Consider the following 24,111-nt stretch of genomic DNA (forward strand, 5'->3'; position numbering starts at 1 on the left):
GTTCTCTCTCTACGAGCAATGTATCATGCCACCGAGCAACTGATACGGCACAACACTATGAAATGCTAAAAACCCGTAAGTACAGAGAATTGGACATCACAGCCACTTTCAAAAACGATATTAATAGAATTTCAAATTCGGTTATGCAACAAAAGTCATTACCAAAACATTTCAGGCAGTGTATATCCATCTCACCTGTCAATACTCAACAGTACAAATCCCAATAGACAGCAAGAAGCCAGAAGCAGAAGCGCTAAAATTTAAACAGTCTGCGGTACGAAAATAAAAATGACGTTAATCAAGGCAGAATTAATGCAGGGGCCCTGTGGCCCAAGGAACCACCGATGGACCACAAGGCTGACATATTTCTTACTTCCTATTAATATCGCTACCAGAATTCAATGCATACATTCTTTCAGAAATCAGGCTGAGCATCGGTACTGCCTAAATGAACATCTACAGGTTTCCGCCTGTAAGTCAGCAGTCGAGCTAATTTTCATCAGCCTCAACCGCGCGTTAAAATCTAAATATTTCCACAGTATGGTCGTAGAATGATAATTGGTCAGTGTGGAATACTACATTTCCTCAAAAACATCATCTGGGGATATTTCATGTCTCTATTGTTGTATATCTTAATTCGTCTCTAAAAATAGAAAGGCTCTGGGAAAATAAATTCTAGGCGACATTAATTCCGATCCGAACTATATGGCCTTCGATCTAGACGTCAGTGGCATTCATCTATTTGTGGGTTGAATTTGCATTCCATATTCTTCGAATTTTTCACATAGATATTCTTTCCCTCGAATATGAAATGAGCAAAATAGATCCCAAAGCTCAGCTTTCTCCCATTCCAACGCTCAAATCTACTATTGAACCACTCGCTGAAGGTATATATTAGCTTACAGTTGCAGAAGGCCAATTGTAGACTTTTCAGTTTTAGCAGCTTCAATCTCTTCCCCGTGTCCATAACTTGTCTCCAGGTTACTTCTCAGCTCAATATCTTACACGAACAAGGATGCGAGTAGTCCAAAGATAGCAAATGCCAATTCAACCTCCCACACAAGCTTCAGACTAACCACGAATAGTTTCACAACCTGCGCCTACAATTCCTCTGACAAAGATGTGATAAAAGCCTTCGAAGCATGCTCGTAAGCACCTCCAGCTCTGAACACTTTCTTCAAACTATCATCATCAATCGTGTAAATCACACTTCTGAATTTAGCTTCAAAGATACTGGAAGGTACGGCAACACCACAAACAAACCCCAGGCATTGAATAAATCCCCACGTTGCGGTCGCGGTTGCGACGTCAGATTCTGGGAGCGGTGCTTGTATCGCAGGTAATGCAGCTGTAAGCACAATTCCAGCACCGGCCGCGAAAACTATCTGTAATATGACCCAAACAGCCGTGGAAGAATTTTGGTCTAGAATGCCGAAGCACCCAACGGCAATAGTAGCGAGTGCAAACCCAAAAATTTGATTGAGTCTATAATGTCCCACTTTAGCAATCCAAAATCCTCCCAAAATGCCAAACGGAATCATCGGTATGGCTGCTGCGAGAGTGTGAATCCCCGATTCCTGCGGGGAATCTTTCAAGGCGGCTTGAAGGTAAACGGGGAGAAAATAGCTTGCCAAGTACAAGGGTATTCAATGGAGAAACGTGAGCAAAAAAGCTAAAAACGATGTTCTGTGAGAAAAGAGTCGTAAGGGTGTGGTGGGTCGCTTGCAAAACGGCGAGTTTTCAAAAATCATGTATAAGGGAAGAGCCATAAGACCCAATAACAATGGCAGCAATCTCTGACAAGATTCCCATGGTCTTTCCACATTGGTACCCGACAGCGCAATCAGAATCGAGGTAATTGCTCCGATCAACAAGGTGTTACCAAAGTAATCAATCTTTCCTAAGTTTGATATGGTTGGTCCAGAATGGACGTGGGAAACTCGAAAGAAGAAAATCACTGAAAATAAAGCCAGTCCTCCGATAGGCAGATTCAGCCAGAAAATCCATCTCCATCCAATAAGTTCTACCATTGAGCCCCCGACTCTAGCAAAGAGGATGCGTTAGCATTTGAATGACGAAGGTGTCAACCCGGTAAGAACAATTTATGAAAATTGATAAGAATAACGTCATTACTCACACGGGCCCAATAAAAGTGCCAATAGCAGACGCTCCATAAATCAAACCAGTATATTTTTGTCTTTCTCTCAAAGAAACCAAATCACAAACTACCATTGCTGGCAAGATGCTTAACCCACCTCCCCCAAGCCCTTGAACTGCTCGTCCACTAATCAGCATGCTAATATGACCTGCCCCGGTGCAAATACCGCTACCCAAGAGGAAAAAACATATTGCTATGATAGTTGCACTTTTTCGCCCAAAAATATCAGCAAATTGTCCATAAAATAGCTATAAAGCAGTAAAAGTAACTGTGTAGGCATTGATTATCCAAACGTAGCTTGATGATGATTTCAATTCGGCTGTAATTGTAGGTAAAGCGGTTGATAAGATTGTGGAATCAAGTGCACACAATACGGATGCAAGACACAAGCCCGGGAAAATTGCCCAAAATTGCCAGCCATGTCGTTTGATGGGGTTCGGTTCAGGGTGGGAATCAGAATTCCCTTCTCCAGGGGATGGTTGTTCGTTCATATTTGATCGTAATACAATGGGAATTTTTAACTTTGTGACTTTTCAATGAACCACAAAGAGTCCGTTTTCTTTTTTACAAGAGGATTGAAACTGTCTAGGTCGTAGGAAAATATTGGCTAAGTAGGAATTGGACACGACAGTAGCTTCGCAGTTGGTCCGCGGCGAAGCAATACAAACATTTGTTACACTTTTACCCGGTACACCAATACATTATAAATGAAGGTGGAAATGTGCTCTCGGTAAACAGTAAATAGGGAGGGGCTAGTCAATAAAAAATTCGCGCTTACTACACGTGACGTCGAAGGACCAATATAGTATACTAGGCGACCAACTGTGTAAAAATGAAATTCTTCCCGATCGCTGAGTCAAATATTGGGGTGTTCAGGTCTTCATCTGAATTGACAAGCTATAATTTTTTTGCCTGTTTTTCATCCTCTAGAAGCTTCTGGTAAATAAATGAAGACTGACGGAACGTGCGTTGTTATATGCAACCAGGTAGGAGATAATAAAATTACTAGTCTATAATCGATTCCTTCATAAAGGCTCAGTTCTAAAATGCAACTAATCATACAGCTTTGTTGGTCGATCAAATCAAATCAAAAAATTGCCATCCTCCCATCCAGAGAAGACCCATTCTCCTGGCAATTCGAAGTTGGCATTCGAATCTTGCATCTAGAAAGAATTAGGGCATAATCATCATGTTAGATAAAAGAGAAAGACTTACCATTGCGCCCCAGTCGACACCGTCAAGACCGGAGTTCATCGATGAATTGCGATTTGCGTCTGCACTCATCCGTGTTTCCTGCTCTTTGTATTTATCCGTAATTAATTGTAAACAATGATTCACACTCTTCTTAGCCTCGGTTATGATTCCCTCATCAGCAGGAGCAGCTTTCTGAAGAGCTTCAACCTGACCGCAAAGACATGATACGAACACATGTCCCTTGATATTAGTATCACCTCTAATTATTCGTTCAGTGGACCAATCGCGCCCACTACGAAGTACACGTAGAAGTTCTACCTGTTGAGGAGGAGGTGGGTTGATTGATAAAGATAGTGGAGGGTCCTCTTCAAGTTGTTGGTTTAGTTCCAGGCCAAGACCTATATGCGCATGTATGTAAGTACCCCTTGTGATACCGGATGCGGTCCAAGTAAGTAGGGTCCAATCATCAGGCTGGGATAAGTTTGATTGCTCCGGAAGTGATATTGCTGGCGCAAGTAGAGATAAGGAGGTTTCAAGGCAGACCTTTCGAGAGAAATAATAGGTTGGATTGACCTTGGCTCTAATTGCATAAGGTCTATGCAAGGCTAAGAGGAAATGGGTCGTGTAAAAGTCATGCAACTTAATTTGGAAAGGGTTCGGCTTTGGTTCAGAATCGAGCCTAAGAAATGACTGTAGTAATGCGGAGCTAGAACGACTTGCTGCTGAGAGCCTAAGAGTAGTTATTGTTAGTTCCTTAAGATCTACAAATTCCACGACCAGTATAAACTTGCATACAACGAAAAGTATCTCAATTCACGAATTCCTAAGAGGGAGTACTTACGTGGATCCTAGACGCAATGTATCTTCGTATGAGATCTCATTCCTGAAGCTATTGACGGCCTTTGCTATTTCGAGCCTCGTACAAAAAGTCCTCATAAGTGATATTTGAATTGAAGTTCGAGTATATGTCGTTACTGGTTTTGATATTGGTGCTTTTTTGGTTGTTTCACTGATTTCCGAATCATCGATGTTCGCTGGTAGCTCCGTATCATAATCTTGTGTATTGATTAAAGGTGACATTCCAAGATCTTGACTTGACTGTAAAGAAAATTCCAAAACTGTTGCCCAAAGTCGCCTCCGCATCTCTGCATAATATGGCCCCATCTTGGGAAAGTGTATCGGATCACGATGGAGACCTAAGGACATGGCCAAGTGATAGACAGAACCAGAGGAAATCCATGTGAGATCACCCCCAACGGATTTTACTTGGCGAGCTACGAGAAGTAGACAATGGATTTGTAGACCTACCATATTAAGGCGATGCTTTTCGGATGGTCCCGAAACCCAAGCTTGAGCCGCAGCAATCCAATGTTGAGCTTTGGGATGTAAAGAACTGGGCAGTATAGGATCTTCATAAAAGCTTGTTCCGATGGCCATCACGAGCAGCAATTTTATAACAAAAGCCATATCCGCCGCCGCGGGATTCTTCCAATACGATGCATATTCCTCTTCAAATGTTGGAATATGTAAGATGCGATAGGCGGATTCAAAAGTTCGGAAATACGCGTTGACAAGACGATCCGATGTCTCCTTTTCCGGGACAAAATCGCGGTACCCACTTGGTACCGATGATTTCGGACCTCTGAGTTCTTTTGCCTTTTTACCCACTGCCTTGCATTTGTTCAACAGATCGTAAACTTCTCCTCCCTTGCTTAATGGCCCAAGCTCTTTGAGTTTGGTCAGATGTTTAGACTTTGAACATATTAGCAATTGTTAACGTAATTAGTGATGCTTGTGGTAGAATATTAGTTTGGAGCGCACGCAAATGCCATGGTTCAAAGCGAAGCATGTGGGAAAAGACGGTAGATAGAAGCAAGAAGAGACTCTGCTGCATCGAGATAAAATGGAACGAACCAAGAAAGGATATAATATGTTAACCTACTTGATCAATTGAGTTTATCCAATGACTTTGCCCAAAGAATCTTGTTTTGGAAAGACTTCCTCTCAAGCTAGGGCCTCTGACGTATGAAGCGTGAAGTAGATTTGGGCCATCATTCATAGCATCAGTTTCAGATATGATCTGTTCTAACTTATGTACTCTGTCTAGGAGAGCTTGTACAGTTGGATCCGATGGGTTTTGATGTGGTACAAAGGCCTGCCCACGAAGTGGAAGTGGCCCTTCAACGATAGGGGTACTGTCACCCCAGAAGTTTGTAGAGTTCGATCGGATACCATTGGTTGCATTATCTGTACCCCCATTGCAGTTTGGTGATGCGTGGGTGGTACTTGCGGGACTGTGACCTACGGTCGAAGGTGTAGCAGGGTATTGGCCGTTCCCATTGACCCGGGGTCTTTTAGACTGTGGAGCTGGATCGGAGCTATATTGACATGCTGATGTCTTTGATGAGACGCATTGACCACATGGCATGTTTCGATCACATTTAATCTTCCGACGTCGACATTGTATACAGGACAAGGCCGGCCTGCGACGTTTTCGGGGTTGAGCAGGAGGCAGAGGTTGATTCTCTTCCATTCTCGACGTTTGCAAGACGATGGAATTGATGTCCATTGTAAAGAATAGAGCTGAATTGGATGTTTTTGACGGACGTAATGAATTCCGACGGTGTATTGGGTGTATTGAGACGGTCAATTCATAGATCCAACCGGTCGAAATGATTGGTATGTAAAGCAGATCCTGTCCAAAAAGGCGTAGGTATTTCGAGGTTGTACGGATTTATGACGGTATATTAAGTCGAATTGAAAACGAAATAATGAAAAGACCGAGATGGGATTATAAGGGAAAAAAGAATCGTGATCATAAGTCCTCATGCCATACAAGAAGCGGAGATAAGCGGATTGTTTTATAAGAATTTCGGACATTGATCCATTCACCCGAAAATACCGGATGATGGAAAGTAAGAGCTAACACCAGAACGGAAACGCTTAGGATTACTAAGAAACCCTGGGGCGGATACTGTAGAGCTTGAACCAATCAGACTATATCATGTTCGTGAAGCTCGCTCTTCCCGGATTTAAAGAATTGTCCGTGACATATTCTCATCATTTCCGATCGACTCAATGAGGAAGACGGGGCAAAGAGGAAGGATCGGCGTCGTCGTCGATTATGTCCACACCCCTTGTCATCATCTTACGATGATAGAATGTGAAGATAAAGGATAGGTGGTTGATCATTATTCAGACTTGTATGGCCATCAACAAACTCACAACTAAGAACTTGTTAAACATTGACCTTCGTAACTTCATCAAAGTTTGGACGCAATACCAAGAAACTATCAATTTCCGGATCATCCCTGCCCGCAAAACAATCGACGCGAAGCACGGAATATCCGCGTTTTCCTATCCACAATGGAATCCACCAAAACCCATAAGGCTAAGGATGACCCCACAAGCACCGGCAGACCCGTAGATTCCGACGTTGACATCGAGAGATCAGTGGAGAAGGCGGAAACCAAGAACGAAAGATTGGAAGCGATTCAAAGCGAAGCCGAAAAGCAAAATGCGTTTATTATGGATTTTCCTGATGGAGGAGCAAAGGCTTGGTCCGTAGCAGCAGGAGCAGCAGGAGTTTTATTCTGTACATTCGGATATATAAATGCTTTCGGTAGGTCTTTCCGAACGTCACAACTCCCGTTTGATGTTTCAAGATTGTTCAACCATTGTCTCTCCTTTAAAAATAGCGCCATTTTTGAAAATTAGCGACAACTAACTATTTACCCAGGTGTTTACCAAGAATATTACCAAACCCATCAACTCTCTCATCGAACCCCTTCCGATATATCGTGGATTGGATCTCTCCAGGTATTCTTTCTCTTTAGCGGAAGTGCCGTCGGCGGCCCACTTTTCGATCGTTATGGAGGGAGAACTATATGGCCTGCTGCTCTTTTATACGCATTTAGCGTCATGATGACTAGTCTCTGCAAAGAGTACTATCAATTTATGCTTGCACAAGGGATCCTCGGTGGTGTAGCTACTGGCATGACCATGGCACCTGGAATGACAGCTGTTGGTCAATACTTTAATAAAAAGAGAGGCGCGGCAATGGGCATTACAGTCGCTGGGTCTTCAGTGGGAGGAGTTATATTTCCAATTGCCCTAGCAAAAATGTTTGCAAACCCAAAATTGGGATTCGGATGGAGTGTTCGGATCATAGGGTTCATCATGCTTGCAGTCCTTGGGATCTCTTGTACGACTATTCGAGCGCGATTACCCCCTCGAAAAAAATCATTTTTCCTTCCAGCGGCATTCAAGGAGCTTCCTTATATCACTCTACTGATCTCGGCTTTCTTGATGATGCTCGGCGTATTTATTCCAATCTTTTACCTCCCATCTTATGCCGTTCAATATGGAATGAGCACGGAGCTGGCTTCATACCTCATTTCGATACTGAATGGCGCTTCTTTCTTTGGTCGTGTTATTCCCGGTATTTTGGCAGACAAAATTGGTCGACTGAATATGTTGTGTGCGGTCGGCGTTTCTACTGGAATATTAGTGTTTTGCTGGCAAAGTATTACTTCTAGTGCCGGTATCATCGTTTTCGCGGCCATCTATGGATTTTGCTCAGGAGCCATCGTGTCACTAGTGACTTTGTGTCTTGCAATGGTCCCTAAGAACCCTCAAAACATCGGAACCTATATGGGAATGGGTATGTTCGTCACGGCATTTGCAGCATTGATTGGACCACCTATCAATGGTGCACTTGTCGAACATTACCATTCTTTTGATCAAGTTTCGGACTTTAGTGGTGTCGTGGTGTTGGTTGGTGGATTATTTGTTCTCGTGATTAAGGTTGTGGAAGGTGGGATTCTGAAGAGGGTTTGATTTCATGAATATTTATATCCAGAAACGAAAAGTGCTATTTTGCTTCGGCGGACGGGGCAGAACGAAAATGGGAATAGGTTATTGTTTACGGCTATAGATCACTTTTGACATGTCTAGATTGATTGATTCATCTACGGCGCAACAGATACCCAAGAGCGGTTGCTATTGTGTTGCGTGGAAAAATGCTTATGGGGTTTTGACTACAATTCACGATTTCTCTCCTCATTATTTTACGATCATCTTTAGAATAGACTTCTTAATTACATAGTCGGCATTTTTAATTCTCATCTACACGAAAGTTTGACATTTTCAATGAATGATTGAACCAAAAGGCAGTGAAGCCCAGTGTGAGAGGATGGAGCGATTATAAAGGGGAAAGCATCCTACAACTCGATGGAGAGAAACCAAAACACAAAAGACAGAACAGATGTTCAGTGTATCGTAAAAGGTCTAGAACAACCTGCAGAGAACCCCATTTCCGAATCACTTGGCAATGTAATAAATCCAGCGCCACACTCATGTACCCCAGATTCCACCACGCACAACTCGGACACCTCCACGTCACCTGAAAAGAAACAAGACGAAAAATGCCTGATCGATCCAATCCAGATCGTTCAAAATTTAATTCTTCAAAGAACCAAGACTGTCATGAAATTTAGCCTATAATTATTATAGTCACACAATCATCTAAGCGAAACACGCCAAGCGGCATCTGACTCGGTGTAATATATTATCGGAATCTATCTCCTACAATCCTAGAAAAATACCATTGCCAGAGGAGATATCTGGCGGAGATAGAGTGAATTGCGGAAGATTCCTTCCCCGCGTTTTGTTGTGTTTGGGATATATCGAATGCTTGTTCGTGGAAAGATGGGTGTCGATAGAGAGGCGGGTAGACTGGCCGACGGTGTGTTTTTCTTCTTCTTGTAGATGTGAGATGGGAATATGTGTTTCTTATCATTAGATTTCTTACGTTGTCTTGGAGATATGCAGATAGAGGGTTAGCTGAAGCAAGCATTGGGAGATATTGGGATTCCGGGCCGTTCGACGTCGAAGATGCATCATGTGTTGATTTCTTCTCATTTTTCTTCAAGGTTTGTCGTAAATATATGAATCTTCCGTGTATAAGTCTGGATCATGAGAAATCGGCTTCTTCTTCTGTACTTGCTCGCTTGCTTCAAAGAGTCACAATGCATTTGAAAACTCTCTCGAATCTTCTCGTTTTTGTGGCGACGGTTGCGGCCCATGGATATGTGGACAATGTGACGATTAATGGGATTCTCTATACTGCAAGTCTTTTCTTCTCAATCACGCATGAGATTCAAGCTAACATATTTTATCACAGGGTTTTCAAGTAAGCCTCTGTCAAACTGCCGATATGTATCCTATTGACGTAGTCTCCTCTTCCAAAGCCCAATTCAGATCCTTACTATGCTACACCACCCCCACGTATCATTCGTCCTGTTCAGGGCAATGGTCCCATCACTGATCTTACGCTTATTGATCTTCAATGTGGTGGTTATACCGAAGGAGGTATTGTTGGTTCTAAACCTGCGAATTTGACTGCGGGTCCGGTTGCGGCTGGGAGTACGGTTAGTTTGAGATGGACCCTGTGGCCGGATAGTCATTGTAAGTTCTTATGATTTAATTTTCCTTGAGTTGTAAAGGAAGATATAGAAGATCGTTGATTAGATGTAGAAATACTAACTAAGATTTGTGAAGCCGGTCCAGTAATTACTTACATGGCGAAATGTCCCGCTGCAGGATGTAGTAACTATCTCCCAGGCACTGAGTGAGTTTCTCTTGCCTCTTTCCCATTCAAATCCTCACCTCCCACTAACAACACCCCCCACAGCGCCGTTTGGTTTAAAATCCAAGCCACCGGACGCATCGGCAACACCACTGTCTGGGGCGACACGCCCCTCAAGACCGCCGGAAATTCTTACTCTTACACTATCCCCTCCTGTCTCTCTGCTGGCTCATATATTGTTCGTCATGAAATTCTTGCGTTGCATGCCGCGTGGACATATCCAGGTGTACAATTCTACCCAAGTTGTCATCAGATACAAGTTACGGGGAGTGGAACAAGTACGGGTCCTAGTATCAAGGTTGCTATCCCAGGTGTTTATAAGGCGACAGATCCCGGAATTGTTTATGATATGTATGCAGTTCAGCCATATACGATTCCGGGACCGGCAGTGTTTACTTGCTAGATGGGAGGGATGAAGATGGTGGTGAGCGGGGATGAGATGAGATGAGATGGAGAGTATATTTGTGGTGGTGAATAGCGGAATCGTTGGACTAGTAAGGCATGCGATATATTTGTACATATGTTGATGTTAGCTTGGATGTCCAGATTATCTAGCCGATATGACTACATGTAGTTTGATGATGGCTTCTTATGATTTCACTGTCAGGAAGACTGATGACATTGGTTTGGCGGTTATTCAATCGAAATTATTACCAACAAGCTCCATTTCATACAGCATTTGAATATTAGAAATTCAATGACTGAAAGATCCAAACACTTTCAGTGGGACACAAGCAAAATGTGAAATTTTTTCATGACAGAAGTGATGCCATAATAAAATCTAAGCTTATTGATGAGCGTATAAGATATAACTAACCTGAGTCATCACATATGTTGAGCATACTAGATGTACATACTCAGTCAAATATGCTCCAAAGCAACGTAAATAGTTTTCATTTGGCAAATACAATGATAATAGATTTTATCTAGAATCCAATTGGAAATCGATTCGACTTCATTTCCTTGTTCTCATTGAATCTAGTAGTCAGCACGTGTCTGAGATTTCATGTCTTTAGATATTCAAAAAACCAAGAGACACACCATGACGATAGCGTTTGCAGATTCAAACTTGGTCGAATATATTGTGAATGAAAACATAAAAAGTAATCTGAGTTTGTTCCTTGAGAAAATGTTGTTTGATCAATTTGTTGATGAGTCCAATGATAAAAGTTGTCCTGTTTGGTGCTCACATTTATACCTTAAAAGAGAATCTCTTCCTTCTTTCTCATCAATATTACTCTCTCATTCATTTTTCCACTTCCAAATATATATGATTGTAATTAGATAGTTGTCAAAACCTCTCGAAATATATAGACAGCTTTCTGTTAGAGACTTATCAAAATACAAGCAAAATGAGAACATTCTTTTGACTCTGAAAGATTTCATTAACTCTTTCTTATTATCTTCCTTCAAATTGAATAATATATCCTACCTTTCTTAAATTCACAGTAAATAATTTCCGAAATGATACTGATTTAATTAAGTGAGTCCAAAAATGTGAATGTATTCACAAAACTTATCATATGACAGGAGATTGCTGCCGAATATTCACTTGATTCGACTTATCAACCAGTTATACTGCTTGCTCAGCTAGTGACTTATTTCGTTTTGATGGCAACTAATACTGTACCTTCTTCAATGCCTAGGCATTTCAATCTTCAAATTTTCACTCGGATACTTCATCCTTTTCCACATCCACATCTTCTCATGTACAAGCAGTTTCCGCAGTTCTTTACATCTTCAATATTTTTGTGAGGTTTTCTTGTATAATATACAAGTACCCAACCATTACTTTACTATCCAACTTTAATTATTTATCCTCCTCAACCTCCAAGTAGTCAGCAACTCAAACATGTCTTCTACACCAACCACCTCTGCACAAACAATAGTTGCAGATCCCGAGGGAGATGTCTTACTCCTTCTCGAACCAACCGAAGCAGGACAAGTCAACAAAATCAAGATCCTATGCTCCTCGAAACATCTTGGTCTCGCATCTGCCGTCTTTAAAGCGATGCTCAGGCCCAACGTCTACAACGAAGGAACAACTCTCTCCCACGTTGGAAAAGTAGAGATTTCACTTCCAGAAGACGATACTGAAATCATGACGATCCTTGTACTTTTGATACATGGACGTCATTACCATTCCGACTTTCATCCACTGTCAACTATCGATTGTCTCGGTTAGGCGGTGATTCTGGTTGACAAATATCAAATGCACGAGGCCACCAATTTAATCATAGCAAAATGGGCACGTTCATATTTCCATGCAAGCCCGATTATTGATCACCGTTTATCTGATTTACCCTTCCTCTTCTTCATCGCTTGGGTATTCAACATGGAGGACGAATTCCAACAGGTCACTCGCCAAATGCAATACAAAACTGTTGGAAGCATTATCGATTCCGTGGCAAGTTTCCCTGTCGATTTACCGATTCTACACAGTAGCATTCGTAAGTGACCTTCCAGCCCCAACTCCTCTTCTCACTTCAAATACATCTCACTAACACATGTCTTTTAGAAAAACTTGAGAGGGCAAAACGTGAAAAAATCACACGCGTAATCGAAATCATCAGACAGATGATTGCCACACGTGAGCACCACACCGAAAGCACTTATCGATTCTGCAGAGCCATCGGCAGAAGTGAATCACAAGAAGATGTACTCGAGGTCTAACGACACAGGAGGAGATGCGATAGAGTTGTTCTCGACGGTTTAATTTCCGCAGCTTCGCAAAAAGATATCTGGCCATTAGATGTGGCACAGTCTCTAGTGGATACTAGCTCATTCTTTCGAATTGCGGGAAAAGCTACGACTCTGGATTTCACGACGGAGTGCGAGAGATTGTTAAATTTGCATACAATTCAGACCGGGGTTATGTTCGAGGTAGATTCTTCACACAGAATCAAGAATGAGATTCAGGATGGTGTGACATTGATCGAGAGACGGTTGATGGGCTTGAAGTTGAAGCGGGAAAGGGCGAGATTTGATTTACAGATGTTGGAAACACATCTTTGAACTGGTGTATGTAGATGCCAGAATTTTCGACTATTTGTTAGTATATCTATTGTATTTGAAAATGATAAGTCGGATTTCTATGGAGAAAGTAATATAGTAATAGAAAAAGTTTCGCACTTTAAGCATTAAAGATGTTTCATTGCAACGAGTATAAGAACTTGATAATTCCTTCTTTGTAAAATCTGAGTATGTAAGTTGCAGTAAATAAACCTCAGAGATTAATAATCCTTTACTAGATCAAGCAGACTTATACATTTCAATGAGACAACCAGTAATACTTCGTCAGATAACAGCTATAACAAAGTGAGATCTCCCACGTCTATAGCATGAATTTCAAATCCTGTATCGCGAAGAACTCACACACCAATCTAGATACTACATCAACTACGAACACAAAACTTCCCCTGGATATCACCTACACCTAAGACCCAAATAAGTTTATAACAGAAAGAAAGAAACTCAAACAGCTTTCATCTCTCTCTCTATTCCATTATTCAAACCACCAGTTCCTATCCACTCCAGTATACTGCTTAAAAACTATAATTTAACAAGTTCCAAATTTCCGAAACCAAAGCTCCCAGGTTCCACCACCAATATCAACACCAATAAAGCACCTTAATCCACCCCAAGCTCCTCCACACCACCCACGAATCTCCCAGTACTTTCAATCTACATCCCAACCGACATGCGACAAAACACACATCCACCACCCTCGCCATTCTCATTGATAAACACAAATATGCCAGATCCCACTTCCCTCGATTCCCGCGACGAATCCCTCTTCATATGCAGGGATATCACACAGCGAGGAAGAAGAAAACGAGAAGATTAAGAGTGGCATTTTATGGTGGATAAAATTGCTGAGATTGAGATACTAAAATTATAGTCGGCTGTTTGATTGCGATGATGGAGGGGATGGGGAGAGGGGGGTGGTTTATATTTGGACGGAGGAGTTTATGGAGGTTATGCTATTGACAAGGGGATTGTTGAATATAGTTTACATACTAGTCTTGGAAACGGGTGATTGTTCAGTATACAATTTCCGAATTGAAAAAAAAAAGGAATTATCTAGAATTCATAGTAAGGTTACTGACTCATCTGAACGTTACCGAGTCTAAAATTATAAGTCTCTGATTCTCAAACTGGAATTTGCGATATGGATTAATTAAGCCCATTGAAAACGTCTGTACAATACCTTGACTAGGTGCTTCATGATGACCGAAGTTTGTGACAGAGTTTAGATTGATCTGAATTAACAAACTGAGACTTAAAATAAAAACGATTTGTAGATGTTCCATCACGTCGATGAAGAAATTCATAGATGGACGGATGAAGTGATGAATAAGTGAGAGATTGGAAGTATAGTGCGTGGTTAAGGACGATACCTACTTCGAAGATCTTGAGAACGTAATATGTGAACACGCCTTAAACCGCGATGTGGAGATACTATCGGCTCTGAGTAACTTGTTGATGATTCTGTGAGATGGGATTTATTGGGTACCTGAGAGTTGTCATGCAGGATTGTTGGTTTCGAGGGTATTTTTATGTATATATGTGATTATGATGCGTTGCGCTCGTAATTGTGATGAGCTCGTGGAGCATATGGAAAGAACACTTGCGGATATTTTGATAAATGATAAAACCATACATTCGGAACACCTCTGGGAAATTGATCGACGCCTACATAAATTAATGAATCTAAATCTAAATCCCAATTCAAATCCAATAGATAACAATCAATCAGGCCAATCAATTCTGAAAAATACCACCTTCTTCAATAACTTTAAAAGCATCCATAGTATGTTTCCATATCACTTCAGCAGCCCCATCCTCCTTGTACTTTGTATACATCTTCGGGGTTGAATATCTTTCTCCCACAGATCCAACATTATACATACCCCCACCCGGCGTCCCATCTACCGCTTTCATCAACTCAACACGTCGCGGACCATCTTCCTGATCCCCACTCATACCCCTCGGTCTCCACCTCTCACTCATAAGCCACAAAATCCTCTCTCCACACGCCTCCCCCTTCGTCTCCCAAAACGTCATCAGCGGCGCCACCCCAAACCTCCACAACCACTTTAACCACCTAGGTGCATCCCCCTTCTTCAACATATCCGTCATGACTATGCCCGGATAAACATGCATCAGACTAATCCTCCCCGGATTCGCCTGCGCAATCTTCTCCATGAAAAATGTCGTCATCCAACAGACGTGCGAAGAAGCATAGCGGAGAATACTATGTGTGCGCAGAGAGAGATCGTCGGGGATGAGTTTACCATGCAGTTTGGGATTGAGGATTGAGATGACGCGGCTGGGGAGGGGGGAGCAGAGGAGGAGGGGAAGAAGTTGGGCGATGAAGCGCATGCGGGAGTAGTACATGAGGGAGTAGGTGGAGTCGAGACCTTCTTTTGTTGCTGTTGTTAATGTTAGATTTGTTGTGGATATCATTTCAGGGAATGGGAATCTAAGAGAGGAGGGAGATCAGGAGGAAGAGCTAGAGATGAAATACAAACTTACCATTCCGAGACAATGTAAGAACCCCCTGTGTCATAACCAATATATCAATCCACGCTTTCCCTCCCTTTTCCTTTTCTCCCTCATTTAACATCCCCCTAATCTCCTGACAAACGCGATCCACATCGTTCAACAAACTTAAATCTCTCGCTTGCACGAAGCGAAAATCCCCATGAGGACAAAGCTTTCTGCATTCGGCAATAATTGTCGTGGCTGCATCTGTATTTCTTCCAACGATGAAGACGAGAAGAGGTTGGGTACTATTTTTGGCATGGGCAGAAGCGAGAGCGAGGACAGTATGGGTACCTATTCCAGAAGTGCCGCCAACGAAGACTGCGATTAGGGGAGAAGGATGGGAGTGTAGGAGATGGGAGGTTTGGGTGTGGATTTCGGGGAGGGGAACCATGGTTGAGGATTCAATGCTGTAGAATTGAGGATAAAGGAATTGTAGTGATGCAGACTTGACAGATGAGTAGTTGATGAGAATAGCTTGATATATTAAACTCGATGGGATGAGGCTATTTATAAATACTCATTTGAATACTCATTCGGTGTATATATCTCTCCGATTCCATTGAAGAAGTAGATTATACTCTCATTTTCGATACACAGCCTGGACGACATTTTGTATCATGAACATATTTTTGAATCAATCAGAGGTCGAAGGAATAGACAAAGAAAGACGGGTAGATTGTAGATATTAAATCCCATGTATATGTATGTCAAGTTTCTTTGCGATTGGTTCGGATTTTGTAGAGGAACCGAAACCCGCATTCGCATTCGGATATGTTGGATAAGCACTAGGGGTATAAATTATTTTGGATTGGGGTATTCAATATGTAGCTAATTTCTGCATGTATGAAAACATTTCGATCATGGAATTTAATCTCCGAGTCCATGATAGGTCTTCAGCAGATTGAGGATCCCACGTGACTTCAGCTTTTCCCGCATGCATTGGAGACAGCTTTACTTGGAATATCTATCGTGATCTTTCTTTCAACCCTGGTTTTTCTCTCATCCACTATAAGTTCTATATATTCAAAATGATCTTTGTTTTCGCTTTTACCTTTTTCAAAAGACTCATACTTGAAATCCTACAAAGTTTCTACACGAGATGTTTTTACACCTCCTATTTGACTAGTAGACTCATAATCAGACTCTCTTGACTAGGTACATAGTCACCACTTCTCTTCTAACACGATTTCCGGCTTCTATTGTAACAGCAATTACCAAGTTTCCATAGATATTTGGTGATGACTCTTAAGCCATCACGAAAAGAAATGATGGCGGAGATTTCATGAGACAATTGAGTTGTGAAAAGAGTTTCTCTGTAGTTATTGAATGCCAAATATACCCGACATATCGGTTCTGCTCAAAACATGATGAAGTGGAAGATACTAAACGTTACTTGGTGAGAAGTAGCATCACGTGATTTGACATTTCTTGATGCCAAAAACGAGATGACATATACACATACATATACAGACACGTGCACCTACTCGATACAACCTTCAAGACAACAACTTCGATAACAACAACCCATAAATCCATTCATCAGACTCTATATTCCCACCCCCTTCATCATTGAGAATTTCCACATCAGCATATAAAGGAGCCTCTGCAGCTTACCCTCTTCTTCTTCTTCTCTCTCCTCTCACCTCATACCAACAAATCAAACCAGAACCACCTTATAATTAGAAAATTCTACATGCAGCATGCAGCTGCAGGACATACAGTCTCGTCTCAAGACTTGGAACCGATACATCATCACGAAAAGGATATTCCACCGAGTAGATTTTAATTTTAATTTTCATTTTGAGTTTTCAAGAAAAGTAACCTATTTGATGAGGTAGGTTATCGAAGCGCAGTGCAGTATAATACGCTTACCTCACGAGAAAAAGAAAAGATTACCCAGGTAGAAAGAGATAGCAGAGACGGTGAGGAGGAAATATGTTGGTAAGTACTAGGTACTTGGGTATTTATTAGGTGGTATAGAGAAACTAATGCAGCCTGACGTCTGACCCTGAAAGTTAATTGTCTATTTATTAGTTAGGTATGTACTAGGAGACTAGGTAGGCAGGTAGGTGACTTTAGATCTTGCAAAGTAATTAGCGAGAGGAAAAGAAGAAAAGGTTCAAACTCCCTCTTTTTAAGAAGTAGAGTACTCAGATAAACTATTTGCAATTCTTTTATTGATGAGTGAGGATACCGAGTAGCTAGATGGTAGCGTAGAGTCTCGAGATGATCGTCTTGATATTTATGATAGTCTACTTAGGTCGGTTGGTAGTTTAACTATACCACCAATCCAATCCAGTCCAACCAAGGAAGGAAGAGTATGATAGATAGATGCCGCGATAAACTTTCAGTATCATTCATCACAGCCAATATGATGGGGGCTGGGGTTACTAGGTATTTTTCTAGATTCTTTAATCCCGGGGTCGATGCCATGGTGGGGTCGTATTGGTGGATATCTCTTGTCAGAATGTCAAAATGTCATAAGAAGCTGGGTTTTTTGTAGGGTCCAATCGGTAGCTAGGTAAATATTCATGGGGAATCGTGGTAAGATTCTCATGCAACGTGGACTTGGCTGATGTGATGGAGTGACTAGGTATGTTGTATGACATCTGATGAATTGGATTGAATTATTTGATTGGAGATGAGATGCGATGGGATGGGATGGATGAGAGGTTTATAAAATGTATGCTTTTCCCTGGATGATTTTGTAGTTTTGTTTTTATCTACCTTTTCAATTTCATCAATATATATATAAATCTTCATCCTCTGCATCAATTTTCAGTCAAAGAAGCAAAGATACTCACCCGATATCACATTTAAGAATCAATACATACAACCGCCACAACAATCATCATACACATATATATCCACTCACCTCCAAACAAATAAACACACACACCTACACAACTCAGCACATCTCTCTCCTCCAAAGAAACCCTCAAAATGTGCTGGCCCAGCCGAACAAAATACTACCGCGAGCCCGTCGTCCGTGAAGTCGTCTATGCCCCTCGACCCGTTTCCCGAGGTCACCATCATCATCACCACCCCCGACGCGTCTCGGTTACTTCCGTCTCTTCGAGACCGGTTAGTCGAACGTATGTTACTACTACGGCTAGTCCGAGAGCGAGCCGAACGAGTTATAGTAGCTCGACTTATAGGAGGTATTGAGGGGGTGTAGAGTTAGGCTGAGATGGAGTGGAATATCTTTTATGATTGACGATGTGACGTGATGGATGATGTGATGAATGGTGATGGGTATGGGTATGGGTGTAAGAGGATTGGCGTACTGGTTGGTTTGGATCGGTTGACTTGGGACGGAAGTGGTGAGAGACAAGGATAGACGATCTTCGATATGAACATGATTGTATACGTGTGTGGAGCTAGCAGTGTTATCTAGCTGGCTATGTGAGATGAGATCTCGATTCTTGTGTATCATTTTTGTTTTGTTTTGGATTTCTGGGGTTTAATTGTATGATAATGTCAAAGGAGATACAAAATATGGGAGTTTACCCTGTGGAGTTTTGCTTGTTCACCTGGGGTGGGAGTTCTTTGATGAGATGGTGAGGTGAACGGGTATTGCATTGATGATTTGTGATCTTGGATGATATTGTAGAATGAATATCGAGACAGGTACTATTATGCATGTGTGATTAATTTTTCTTTCGTGATATCTACAAGTTGTGTTGGAAATATCATGCAGAGTAAATATCTCAATGTTTGCATGAAGGGATAACATAATAGCAATATTGTGAATAGTAGGGGAAACGTATATTTCCTATTCTTTCTTCATATGTTTCACTACAAGAGATACCTGCCTACCCATTCGATCCCACAATCCATTCCCCAGATTCCTCCTGTCAAATTATGGAATCAATTCCATCTCACAATGATTGAAGCCCAAATCTTGAATTTTACCATGCTTCAATGCAATAAGATTAGTCATCTTAGTCATCACCATCATCTCAGCAATTCAGACGATAACTAACATTAACTACTAGATATGACGTCAATATTAATGGTGGGGTAACAATCACAATAACCTGCATCAAGAAGCTTTCTTTGCTTCAATTATCCTTGTTATCAATCATGACGGTTTTCATTATCATCAACTGAATAATTATAATTTATATTAATTCTCGAACCTGGTCGACTATCGTGGAGTATATCCTCAACTTTAATCTACGTTATACCTGGTCTTTACATACATACATAGAGTATATCCGACGAGCTTTCAAATAGTTAGGTGAAGTGGCATAGTTCAACTTGCAAGGTTTGTTCTCCCCTGTCCTTTCGTCGCAAGAGATATCCTTCTATTTTTCCCTACGTATCTATATTGTTCATGATACTATTCATGATACTATTCATGCGACGGTTAAAATGAAGCAATCACACATCGAGATAAAATCTGGGAAGTATCCAGATTGAGATCCTTTAGTTTTTAGATCTATATTCATATCTTGAAAGTATTCGCTGCTCAGATACGGGCTGCGTTACGAGTACAAGGCGCCATAAAAGGAAAAAGGAAAGAGCTGATCAATCTTTAGATACAACAAACATAGGACTTTCTTGATTTGGCTCAACTATCAATATGTAAGTACAATTGGTCAATTTTATCGTTTCTCACATCTCTTAATCTGTACTTCAACTCCCAACGGAGATCGATCAAAAATGTTGCGACGGGCAAATTCCAGCAGAGGTTCTGGATCTGGCGAGAAAAATAATCCGTTAAAGCATCTGTTCGCACCCAATCACCCTTGGTTACACCCTCGTCGTTGTGGCATTCGACCCATTTTCAATTACGCTGATCGTCAAGTTAAGATGGTAGTCACTAATATTGTCATTATTAGGAATCGAGCACTATCAATTCGCTCCTCAGGAGGCAAATCCTCAACCAAAGATACCTCATCCTCCAAACATTTTTCCCTCTCTTCCCTTCGTGGAATCAATCAACCAGATCTCTCGAAGAAACTTTACAAACTCATCAAAACCGAAAATAATCTTATTACAGCATATGAAACGGCAGGTAGAGAACGTATTTCGATTGCTTCTCAACTTTCCGAATGGGGTGAATCCACTGAAGATGATGCGATTTCGGAAATCTCGGATAAGATTGGGGTTTTATTGAGCGAACTAGGTGACCAAGAAGATTATTATGCACATAGTTTGGATGATTCAAGAGGAGTGTTGAAGGCGATTCGAAATACCGAGAAGAGTGTTCAACCAAGTCGGGATCATAAACATAAGTTGGTAGAGCAAATTTCTAAATTACGAGCCAAGGAGCCTCAAAGTGCTACATTGGTCACATTGGAGCAAGAGCTGGTCCGAGCAGAAGCGGAACAATTGGTTGCTGAGGCTCAATTAACAAATATTGTAAGTTTTGTCGTTTTGAAGCCGTGAATGGTAGAGAAAAGCCAAGTTTACTGACAAAATAACTATAGACAAGAAAGAAGATCAAGGAAGCATATGATGCTGAATTTGCAGCCACTATTGAAAGAGCAGAGAAACAGATTATCCTCGCTCGTCATGGGCGTCGGCTCCTCAATCTTCTTGATGATACACCAATTGTACCAGGAAATATTCGTCCAGCTTTCGAACACACTGAACAAGCTAGACAAATCCTCAATGATGCCGAGGATGATCTTCGAGATTGGCAATTTGATGAGGAAGAAGTTCAGTCACATGGTAACTTAGATTCTGGTGCGATGCGTCAGGAAGGTGTTGAACATCAACAAGTTCAAAATGTAGAAGGTTCCGTTGTTGGTACTGAGGATGGATATCGTAATGAAGGAGTTCAATCGGAAATTGGTGAGAGTAGGATCAGTAGTGGACAAGAAATACCAGGAAGCTATGCTCCTAGTGCTGCAGGAACTTCAGTTACAACCGGTCCAATGGAGACGAACGAGGTTAATAGGGTTGTTTAATGTGGTGGATAATTCACATGACTTTTTGGTTGTTTGTACAGTATAATTGAAGTTTAATAAATTGTGAATTCTATACCTCATGGTACTTTTTATTGATTGAACGGTTGTTTGGATTTCAAGGGTTTAGAGCGCAAAATAAATGTGTTTCGATGTAAGAGTTGTAGCCTCAGCTTATCGCACACTAAGCAAAAACACACCAAAAACCCTTATTTCTTCAACTTTTGAATTATATATTATTTCAATCAAAAAATAAAATAAATTTTTTGAATAGATATTTATAATAATAATTTAATAAAATAATTTAAAAAAAATAAATAGAATATTTTTAATAATTTTTTTGAAGAAATTGTAAATCTTTGAAATCAAAATTTTCAAAAATTTCAAAAAAATTAATTTTTTTGTATAATAAAAGTGTTATATATAATAATTTTTGAAAAATTTCAATTTTAAAAATCAACAATTTTTCCAAAAAAAATTATTAAAAATATTCTATTTATTTTTTTAGATTTAAAATATTAATATTTTTTATATATCAAATTTTCAAATCAATAATTTAATATTTAATGAAATAATTAAAGAAATTAATTTATATGAAAAAACAGCTTTTTTGTAGGGATTTTATCACGAAATAAGGTGGTGTGCGATAAGCTGAGGCCACAACTCTTACAAATTGCTGCATCTTTCGCATGAGTGGATAAATCTTTAAAGTCAAGCCAATAATTCAATCAAAAACTACCTAGTTCTCGAACTTTACCTAGCTCCCCAGATCTTTCCGAGTACCAAGTTGTAGATCTTCTCACAGCCGAATGAAAGGGGAAGCGCGACGGATCTCGTCACCCGAACCCGGCAATTCTCTTGGCGAAAGGAAGCTATTTCTAGAGGGTGGGTGAATGCTAGGGGTTCTGTGATTTTTGTGGTTTTTTGTTTCGGTGATTTTTGGGGTTGGGGAGGGGGGAGGGGGGTATTTTTTAGTGGATGGTGGATGGGGAGGGGAGGGGAAGAGAGGGATGAAGGGGAGGAGGGGAAGGGGAGGAGGGGGAGGGGGTTTTAAAGGGGGTGGCAGTTGTGGGTGTGGGGAGGAGGGGGGTGTAGATGGGGAGAAGGAGATTTTTGGATTATGGAGGACTTGTAGAATGGGGAATAGGCATAGGAGGTTCTTGAGTGGGATAAGATGAGATTTTGAAAAAGCATCTCGAGTAATTCAACGTTTCTTACTATGTTGATTTCCTTGGATTCAACGCACACATTTTTGGGTTTCTCACGTATGACCGCGACCTTATTTAGATTACACAGTAATATACAAACCCATCGTAGCATTATTAGTGAACCTCACGAATATTTTTCGTCTTTTAGGAGTCTTCCTCCTATCCTACTCATAATTGTATTTTAAACCTAAATGTAGAGTTATATATTAATAAGATGTTGAATAGATTGGTGATTTTCTTTTCTTGTTGACTTTCTTTCTATTCGTCTTCTAAACCCTTATAATCAGCAATCTTGAGCCCCGACAAGAAGACTTGATTTTCCCTATTACTTTAATCAAACACGCAATTAGAATTGTAACGACCGTCAACAATTAGCTTTCCTCCCGATCATGAATAATTCAATGACAAATCGAGATAGGTTTGTTCAATTTAATTTTCTGAAAATCACTCCGAAAGAAAGCCTTTCAAGAAGAGGAACTGTAGTGTGATATAATTCATTATCAACAGCGCTTTTGATAATAGAACCACACATCACAGTATCACATATATAACGCTATTAATATTATCAGAAATAGATAGCAAATTACATATAAAGAGTAATATATTGAATGTATTGATTAAGTCTATATATCCGGAAAGCCTGAACATAGGGGTTTTATAGTAGTGTATATGTGCTACACACGTGCTATACATGTGATTTCCAACAAGAATAAGCTTCGTCAGGTATGAAGATTAGATTAGTACTTTAAAAACGATTTATTCAATATATGTTTAAGGTATCGAAGATTTTATTGCAGTAACGAAGCGTCCACTTCGTTAAGTACGGAATCTGCCACCACAGAGTATAATTATTGTTTACCTTTTTGATTTACTTATATTCCAATAATTGATTTAAAACATCTTTGCTTACAACTCTTTTCTATTCTGCACTTTTTGTTTACTATAGTCTTGTTCTTTTTGTTTTTATCTTTTATAGTTTTCTCTATAATCAAAGTGTCAATCTATGATTTCCAAGAACAATTGTGCAGAGCTATTGAAAGCGCGGAGCGAGAACGACAACGGGCTGAAGATGCTGATCAGCGTGCCAAAGACGCGCGAAACAGGTCGACCATGAGCGGAAAACAAGTCTTGCTGAATATCTTGATCTTTGCTATACTCATCTTTTCCGATCAATATCTATTCAAATCAATAAATCTCTTACAATCTAATGAGATATTACAAATCCAAAAGGCAAATTATACTCAAATCAACTTCATCCATAAATCGATTTTCTTTTGATCTAAAAATATATACAAGAGCGATTTCAATTATTATATACAGGTTATAATGAGAAGAGAATATTTGAAAACTTCTCCTTTGTCAAAGGGCTTGGAGAAAGAGTGACATCGGAAGAGATGGACAAATAACGCTTACTAGTATACAAGAGAGAGAGCA

The 24,111-nt window shown here is 40.6% G+C and overlaps 8 protein-coding genes across 8 annotated transcripts; 5 read left to right on the forward strand and 3 right to left on the reverse strand.

The window, feature by feature from the left end:
* Nucleotides 1-899: 899 nt before the first annotated feature.
* On the reverse strand, nucleotides 900-2,649 carry EAE97_002679 (uncharacterized protein; the record flags this gene model as incomplete). Its single annotated transcript, XM_038873191.1, has 6 exons — nucleotides 900-984; nucleotides 1,006-1,071; nucleotides 1,105-1,626; nucleotides 1,681-2,043; nucleotides 2,138-2,406; nucleotides 2,428-2,649. 6 exons carry the CDS (start codon nucleotides 2,647-2,649, stop codon nucleotides 900-902), a joined length of 1,527 nt encoding a protein of 508 aa, XP_038736397.1.
* Nucleotides 2,650-2,961: 312 nt separating this feature from the next.
* EAE97_002680 (uncharacterized protein) lies at nucleotides 2,962-6,197 on the reverse strand. The gene is made up of 4 exons (XM_038873192.1): nucleotides 5,295-6,197; nucleotides 4,194-5,104; nucleotides 3,374-4,082; nucleotides 2,962-3,321 (listed from the first exon to the last, which is right to left on the reverse strand). The coding sequence occupies exons 1-4, from the start codon at nucleotides 5,919-5,921 to the stop codon at nucleotides 3,241-3,243; spliced, it is 2,328 nt and encodes a 775-aa protein (XP_038736398.1). The 5' UTR covers nucleotides 5,922-6,197; the 3' UTR covers nucleotides 2,962-3,240.
* Nucleotides 6,198-6,280: 83 nt separating this feature from the next.
* EAE97_002681 (uncharacterized protein) lies at nucleotides 6,281-8,493 on the forward strand. The gene is made up of 2 exons (XM_038873193.1): nucleotides 6,281-6,974; nucleotides 7,092-8,493. Exons 1-2 carry the CDS (start codon nucleotides 6,719-6,721, stop codon nucleotides 8,189-8,191), a joined length of 1,356 nt encoding a protein of 451 aa, XP_038736399.1. The 5' UTR covers nucleotides 6,281-6,718; the 3' UTR covers nucleotides 8,192-8,493.
* Nucleotides 8,494-9,381: 888 nt separating this feature from the next.
* EAE97_002682 (uncharacterized protein) lies at nucleotides 9,382-10,404 on the forward strand (the record flags this gene model as incomplete). Its single annotated transcript, XM_038873194.1, has 5 exons — nucleotides 9,382-9,484; nucleotides 9,537-9,545; nucleotides 9,614-9,820; nucleotides 9,914-9,983; nucleotides 10,047-10,404. The coding sequence occupies 5 exons, from the start codon at nucleotides 9,382-9,384 to the stop codon at nucleotides 10,402-10,404; spliced, it is 747 nt and encodes a 248-aa protein (XP_038736400.1).
* A 1,809-nt stretch (nucleotides 10,405-12,213) lies between these two features.
* Nucleotides 12,214-13,016, forward strand: EAE97_002683 (uncharacterized protein; the record flags this gene model as incomplete). The annotated part of the gene is given in 4 exon segments (XM_038873195.1): nucleotides 12,214-12,451; nucleotides 12,520-12,591; nucleotides 12,611-12,668; nucleotides 12,683-13,016. 4 exon segments carry the CDS (start codon nucleotides 12,214-12,216, stop codon nucleotides 13,014-13,016), a joined length of 702 nt encoding a protein of 233 aa, XP_038736401.1.
* Nucleotides 13,017-14,765: 1,749 nt separating this feature from the next.
* Nucleotides 14,766-15,942, reverse strand: EAE97_002684 (uncharacterized protein; the record flags this gene model as incomplete). The annotated part of the gene is made up of 2 exons (XM_038873196.1): nucleotides 14,766-15,436; nucleotides 15,540-15,942. The coding sequence occupies 2 exons, from the start codon at nucleotides 15,940-15,942 to the stop codon at nucleotides 14,766-14,768; spliced, it is 1,074 nt and encodes a 357-aa protein (XP_038736402.1).
* A 2,552-nt stretch (nucleotides 15,943-18,494) lies between these two features.
* EAE97_002685 (uncharacterized protein) lies at nucleotides 18,495-18,719 on the forward strand (the record flags this gene model as incomplete). Its single annotated transcript, XM_038873197.1, has 1 exon — nucleotides 18,495-18,719. One exon carries the CDS (start codon nucleotides 18,495-18,497, stop codon nucleotides 18,717-18,719), a length of 225 nt encoding a protein of 74 aa, XP_038736403.1.
* A 1,500-nt stretch (nucleotides 18,720-20,219) lies between these two features.
* Nucleotides 20,220-21,472, forward strand: EAE97_002686 (uncharacterized protein; the record flags this gene model as incomplete). The annotated part of the gene is made up of 2 exons (XM_038873198.1): nucleotides 20,220-20,921; nucleotides 20,990-21,472. The coding sequence occupies 2 exons, from the start codon at nucleotides 20,220-20,222 to the stop codon at nucleotides 21,470-21,472; spliced, it is 1,185 nt and encodes a 394-aa protein (XP_038736404.1).
* Between the last annotated feature and the right edge of the window lie 2,639 nt (nucleotides 21,473-24,111).

Source organism: Botrytis byssoidea (genome assembly GCF_014898295.1).
Source record: "Botrytis byssoidea strain MUCL 94 chromosome Unknown BBYS_004, whole genome shotgun sequence".
Lineage (NCBI taxonomy): Eukaryota > Fungi > Ascomycota > Leotiomycetes > Helotiales > Sclerotiniaceae > Botrytis > Botrytis byssoidea.

Excerpts from the sequence above, each read along its gene's own strand:
- EAE97_002680 (XM_038873192.1), bottom strand. The coding sequence starts at position 5,921 with ATGGACATCAATTCCATCGTCTTGCAAACGTCGAGAATGGAAGAGAAT. Across the intron at positions 5,105-5,294 it reads GGATAAACTCAATTGATCAA|TCTAAACATCTGACCAAACT; the intron begins GTAGGTTAACAT and ends ATATGTTCAAAG. Across the intron at positions 3,322-3,373 it reads GTGTCGACTGGGGCGCAATG|ATGCAAGATTCGAATGCCAA; the intron begins GTAAGTCTTTCT and ends AATTCTTTCTAG.
- EAE97_002681 (XM_038873193.1), top strand. The coding sequence starts at position 6,719 with ATGGAATCCACCAAAACCCATAAGGCTAAGGATGACCCCACAAGCACC. Across the intron at positions 6,975-7,091 it reads CGGATATATAAATGCTTTCG|GTGTTTACCAAGAATATTAC; the intron begins GTAGGTCTTTCC and ends CTATTTACCCAG.